Source organism: Elaeis guineensis, chromosome 3 (assembly GCF_000442705.2).
Source record: "Elaeis guineensis isolate ETL-2024a chromosome 3, EG11, whole genome shotgun sequence".
NCBI classification, from domain to species: domain Eukaryota; kingdom Viridiplantae; phylum Streptophyta; class Magnoliopsida; order Arecales; family Arecaceae; genus Elaeis; species Elaeis guineensis.
The window spans coordinates 11318680-11324988 of NC_025995.2; the positions used below are offsets into that span (position 1 = coordinate 11318680).

At 48.5% G+C, this 6309-nt stretch overlaps 1 protein-coding gene across 1 annotated transcript; it reads right to left on the reverse strand.

The window, feature by feature from the left end:
* Positions 1-376: 376 nt before the first annotated feature.
* LOC105042210 (uncharacterized) lies at positions 377-3602 on the reverse strand. Its single transcript, XM_010919332.4, has 4 exons — positions 3270-3602; positions 1828-3180; positions 1535-1739; positions 377-1140 (listed from the first exon to the last, which is right to left on the reverse strand). The coding sequence occupies exons 1-4, from the start codon at positions 3429-3431 to the stop codon at positions 536-538; spliced, it is 2325 nt and encodes a 774-aa protein (XP_010917634.1). The 5' UTR covers positions 3432-3602; the 3' UTR covers positions 377-535.
* Between the last annotated feature and the right edge of the window lie 2707 nt (positions 3603-6309).

The window sequence follows — 6309 nt, forward strand, 5'->3', positions numbered from 1 at the left end:
AAACAGAGACAGCACAACCGACTGCTGCCTCCAAATGCAACGATGTCAGTGTCCCATTTGACGTCGATGCGGACCCGAACCTGCTACACTCCGGCTCAGTAATACCATTGCTAGCCTCCAAGCCAGTGGGATGGGGTTTGCATCCTTGAAGGACAGCAGTCACACTTACCTTCGGGCCCCGAATGATTCTATCACCTTCATCGGCCCCCTCCATGCTGTGGCCTCGGCTACCCTCCAAATGTTCAAATGGATCACAAGCAGAGCATGACAAGAAGACAAGGCGGGTTCCCATAACTCTTGCAGCCCACGATTACATAGTACTAGACTAGGGCACACATTGGGGTCCACCTTATCACCCACTATCAAATCAGAGCCGTTAAAAAAACAAAAATAAAGGAGGGACTTAAATTAGTGTTACTGACTGTTAATCCGTTACACCGGTCTAACGGTGGAAGCAACTGACGCGTTGGAAATATTTTTTTTAAAATTGATTAGAAGGGGGAAAAAAAAAAAAAAAGGAGGAACAAAAGGAGAACTAGAAGACGAGCTTCCGACGGGGGCGAGTGGGCTTGGAGGAGAGGTCGGCGAGGTAGCGGATGGTCTCGGCGACGAGATCCTTGAAGATCTGCCGTTCAATGTAGAGGACGGCGTCGGACATCTCGGCGGCGGGGCAGGGGCCCCAGCCGCGCTCGCCGGCGAGATCCTTGCAGATGGCGCCACACGTGACGTCGTTGAGGTTGTCCGCCGGGTAGACTGGCTCCCGGATCCGCCGCACCTCCACCCACACCTCCCGCACCAGCGGGGTGGCGCCGCCAACGCTGTCGACGTCGCCGGCGGAGGGGATAGACCTCGAACGTGTGAAGGCCTCCCAGGGGACCACGTGGCGCTTGACGTCGAGGATCTCGGCGACGGTGTCGAAGACGAGCCGGCGGTGGAGACGCGAGGCCTTGGACGGAGCCTGGTGGCGCTTCTCGAGGAAAGCGTACACGTCGGAAGGGTCGCGAACAAGATCGGACACGCGGACTATCTCCGAGACGTACACGTAGTCGTGGTCCCCCGCGTCGAGCCCATCTGCACCGTTCTTTCTGACAGCTGGCGTTGCTGGGCTCCAGTTGTCCTCCTCCCATTCCACCAGTCGATCTGCGGACACATACACATGGAGATTAAAAAAAAGAAAGTTTAACAAAAAAATCTGCGCATGGTATCATTTTCCCATGCTTTCCGATAGCATGCACCAAAACCACCGATTGCACGTTAGATCCAAATCATAGCGATTTGCTGAGATGCGCTGACAGCCGACCGTGGGAGAGAGCTTTCGTCGTTCTTTCTAAAAAGAAAGTGACGTCTACGGGCCTCGGCCGTCGGGGCATGGATGAGGGGAGCACATTAGATTAAGCGGTCGGGCTCCCACTACGATGCGCGCCCCGTGCTAACATAAGCCGCCAGAACGGTTACAGCTGGAGCACGAAAGCGATGCTTACGTGGGCCGTGGAAGCGATGGGATCAGGAAAGTCCGGTTCATTCCCTCACTCACCTTTGAAGTCGATGGCGCGCTTGGTGACGGGTGACGGCGAGCTCTCGTCGCAGAGGAAGGACGAGTCCAGCACCGACACCGGGCTCGGCTGCTGCTCCACCGCGGTAACCTGCTCCGCCCCCGTGATCGCCGCGATACTGTGCAACAGCTTGTCGCACCTCTCCAACAAACTCCTCCCCACCCTGTACTCCTCTGCCCTCGATCTCTGCGCATCACCACCGTCCAATTTTATTTTCTCACCCCCACAAAACCTTTAAATACAACATAAAATTTTTAAACAATTAAAAATATACCTCGAAATGTAATTGAGAAGAAGAACTGATGCTGCTCTCGGAGACGATGGTCGAGGTATCGTCCTCCGCCGGCAAGTAGATCCTATCCTTGGGAGAGACATCAGGGGTCACTCTCCCATTCCTTGGAGATCGGACGGCCAGCGGGTCCGGTGCAGCAAGCCTTTTCGGACCGGCCTTGGGGGATTGGACGGCGGAGATCCTCCGCTGGGGCTGGGGGCTCCTCGGGGGCTCCGCATTTAAGGGCGGCCTCCGCCTAGCCGGAGAGCTCGGCTCCGGGGACCTCGGGGTCCTGGTTCTCCTATCATTGATACCTTTCGGGTTCCGATCGACCTCCGCACGGTCCCTCCTCGCTCTCGCCGGCGGAAGGCCGCCATCCGAGCATGCAGTCCGGCGGGCGGACATGGATCTGGAGGGATTAGGAGGGGACTCGCTGATGGGTCGCCGGGGAGGCTTCGCCGACGGCTTCATGACGACAATCGGGGAGTCGTGGTGTTGGTCGTCGATGAAGTTGCGGCGGCCGTTGATTTGAATATCGGAGGCCCTGGAGTGGAGGAGGCCCTTGAGATGGATCGCCTCCAGGATCTGCTTCAGAGTCTCCAGATCCTTGGCCGGCTCGTCGATGCCTCGCATCCGGAGGCGCCGCTCGATCTCGCCGTAGAGCGATCCCGTCCGCTTCGGCGGCTCCGGGAAGAAGTCCTGGGCGTCGAAGAAGCTCTTCCGCTGGATGGGTGGAAGGAGAGTTCTCGGCGGCGGCTCGAGCTTTGCGTTTCGGAGCCGGAAGTCCCCGAAATCCGGCCAGAAGAACTCCTTGCCGGAGATCGCAGAGTCCGGCGGCGGCTTCTTGAAGGAGCCCTCGTCGACGAAGCGGTAGTCTCTAGGAACCCGAGACTCCGACGCGGATCGCCGGAGCTCGGACCTCTTCGGCTCCCCACCTCCCCCACCACCGCTTCCAGCGTCCGGCAGGGCCTCGAGCCCCATCAGTCGGGCGACGACGCTCGGGGACCGTCGCTGCCTCTCGCCGTCATCCGCCGCCTCCGAGACGTCGGATTGTTTCCCGAAGGCCACCGTCCGGATCTCCCGCGGGCGGAGCTTACCCTTAGCGTCCACGACGGCGCGGCTGTCAAGGGAAAGCCTCGGTGCTTCTCGCATCCTCCAGGAGGACCTCAGCCCATCCTTGAAATCCAATACAGGGAGAGGAAGCGGGAGCGACGGCCTCGCCGGGGCCTCCTCCGCCGGAGCCCGGCACTCCGGCGAGGATGGGTACGCCTCCGGCGACGGGAAACGCTGGATGTCATTCAGGAACGAAACCGAGGAAACCTCGGATCTATCCGACGGCGACGTCGATCCGGCGACCTGCATACATTCACCAATGCACCATCAGAAAACCCCCAAAAACACATAAAAATCGCAACTTTATCAAGAAAACGAGCTTAGATTCGAACCGGAGAGGAGGGGAGGCGCCGAGCGGCATAGATCCGCTTCCCGGCGAGAACATGCTGGCGATCGAATAGCTGGAGGAATCCGGCCATGCACCCCATCTGCCTCTCTATCTGCCTCTCGAGGCTCTGGTCATTGGGGATACCCCGGCCAACGCCTGGTGTCATTTTCAGCGGCAGCGGAGCTCGTCGGATCTCCGGTGAGATCTCTTTCCTCTTTCTCTCTCTCTGTCTCTCTTTCTCAGTTCACACACGCACACGGGACACCTGTGCAAGCTTTCATCACGGCTCCCGCTTTGGGGCTTTAAAAGCGGCCCTCCTTAGGCTAAATACCCATATTAACCCTGGTACATTGCCAAATGACGAACGTGTGCCAACTGGGGGCTCGTTTGGATTTCGGTAGTTTTGGGATTTCGTGGGAATATATTTCTCGCGGGCTTTTGTGGGGCGGGGGCCCCCACGGGCTTCGGGCTGCGGGGGCGTTTGACCGAAAAAGGACGAAAGTGCCCTTGGGGTGGTGGACTGGAGTCTGACTGCTGGTCCTCTACTGGTGAAAAATTGGACGATAGCCGGAGGCTGAGGCTGAGGCTGATAAACTACAGTTCCCAATTGTTATCCAGCACGCGAATGTTGATGCCCTGATCACCGATCACATAACTACAGTTCACACCTTACAAGCCGGAAGGGTCCACCACATAACATAGTCAGGGGCTGTTGCTCTCGGTTCACATTTTACCATCCCACATGAAGAAATTAATTATTTTCCTTCTACTATATTTTGATGAACTCATTTTTCAGTTGATATAACTCAAAATGCCAATCTTTGAGCCAATTTATTAGCCTCATTTGAGTAGGTTTGGATGAATCCTTGTTGTAGAACAGTCAACCATAACAATAGTTGGTAAAGTCACTAAAAGAATTTAGCTTTTTAGCGGATATAATTAGAAAAATCTTGATCTGCTTTGTGCGATTTGGTCTTCATATCCCAGACCTACACACGATTAGTAACTTGGGATGTTTATATCCATGATTTATTACATTGCTTGTGTCAAGTCGAGTTGCTATGAGATTAACAAATTAAACATATCAGTTTGACATGTTAACTATGCTAGCATAGATTTGATGCAATGTGATCTATTTATTGCATTGGTTAAGTAGATTTGGTTGAGTTCCCTTTTTAATAAATAGGCAGAGTAGTCGCTGGAGATGTAATTTTAACATATTTGTTAAATGATTTGAGCCTAAAGTGATGGATTTACTATAGTACCATGTACTATCTTGACATAAACCTAATTTGACTTGTTGCCAGGATGCCATCCATACGTCTAATCATGTCGGCATGGTAGAGTTTCCTTTATGCAAAGTATCGCTACATTGCCTATTTATCTAGCCATTAATAATTTTGGATAGTGTATTGCCCTATAAATGGTACAAAACTCCCTATAAGTCATACCAATCCCCCTCCTATTGAGGCCACTCACAAGACTGAGCTGAGTAATATCATGACATTCCATAGTACTACTCCTTTTAAACTTAAAACATGTCTTAGTTCGTGACTGTAATTTCAATTTGGTTTCAGTAATATCATGTTCAGCTAACTCATGTAGGTTTTCTACTTGAGTTGTAAGAACACAAGGACCGATCAACTATATCTAGTTTCAAGAGACAATATTCCTAGCAGCACTATCTTGTGGCTTCTTTTAATTTTGCTTGCACATTTCTAATGGAAGCAAATTCAATTTAGCAGTGCAGTATTTGGATGGGAGAGAATTTCTTGCATATTGGTGCATATAGGTTAGTTATATAAGTATTAGATTTATTAAGATGGTTCGGCCCAGTCAATATAGTTGATTTTAGAAGACCAATGACAAATATTTTTGCAGGATAAAGGTCAAATTCTAAGAGACAAACTCTTGTACAAAGCAGATTAACACTTCAATAATATGATCTTAATAGAAGTCCTCTACAGATTAAGATACCTTTATGATGGCATCTATCATTTTTCTTTCTAAATAGTTGATGTTTTATAATATAATCCCTAGCTTTCAATCTATAAAATGCAAATGAACTAGGACTTGCCCTAGTGGTAATGACCCCCTATGTAGCGATCGTGCAATCCAGATTTGAATGTTGACGGTGCATTTGCAAGTATTAGGATATATGTAATTATAGTCTGGGAAGGTCTCTCTTTATTTTCTAGAAAAAAATCTACAAAAGAACTCTATCAATAAATAATATCTTTTGAAATATGCCCAAAAATTTATAATTATTTAGAATTCAAAACAAGGATATAAGATCAAAATGTCTAAGTAATTTAACCAAATAACGTGTAATTTCACTGATTTAAAACATCAATTTCTTGATTAATATGAATCATGCAAGGCTATATATAGTAGAATATTGCAATGAGGTATAGACACCCATGATTACTTAGTTTTAGCCATGTGATAGGTGGTTGTTTTGCTTGAAAGGATGGAGTTCCTTGGTAAATTCTGCAAGTTATTTGTCTTGAAGTTTTCATGTCCATATGAATGTTTCTAAGATTGCAAATAGGTTAAGTTGACCCATTACCTGAGCTGCTTAGCTTCGATCCGATCCATTTTAAATAATCCATAGACTTAGATTGATTATAAAGTTGGGCTTAAGTTTACTGAATTTGAACCTATCCCATCTTGACCCATTTGATTTATGAGTCAATTTTGGATCTTCTGTTCTATGACCCAATCTAATATGGCTTGATCTAGTCGGTATATCATTAGGATCTAAATTTAATTGAGCTTTTAAGAAGTGATTTAAGACTTGTATGAACAATGTTTTTAAAATGGAGATAGATTTTTAATTATTTTTATATTCAATTTTTTTTAAAAATAATATTATTTATTGTCTATTTTTTATGGTTAATAATAGTTGGCTATATTTGACTTAGACCCAATTCAGATCCTAATTTTTGAACTGGATTATATATGGATCCGATTCGAATGATGCGTTGGGTCAAAAATTTTGATCATAGATCTGACCCATCTAATCCAATCTTTCATTGGATTGG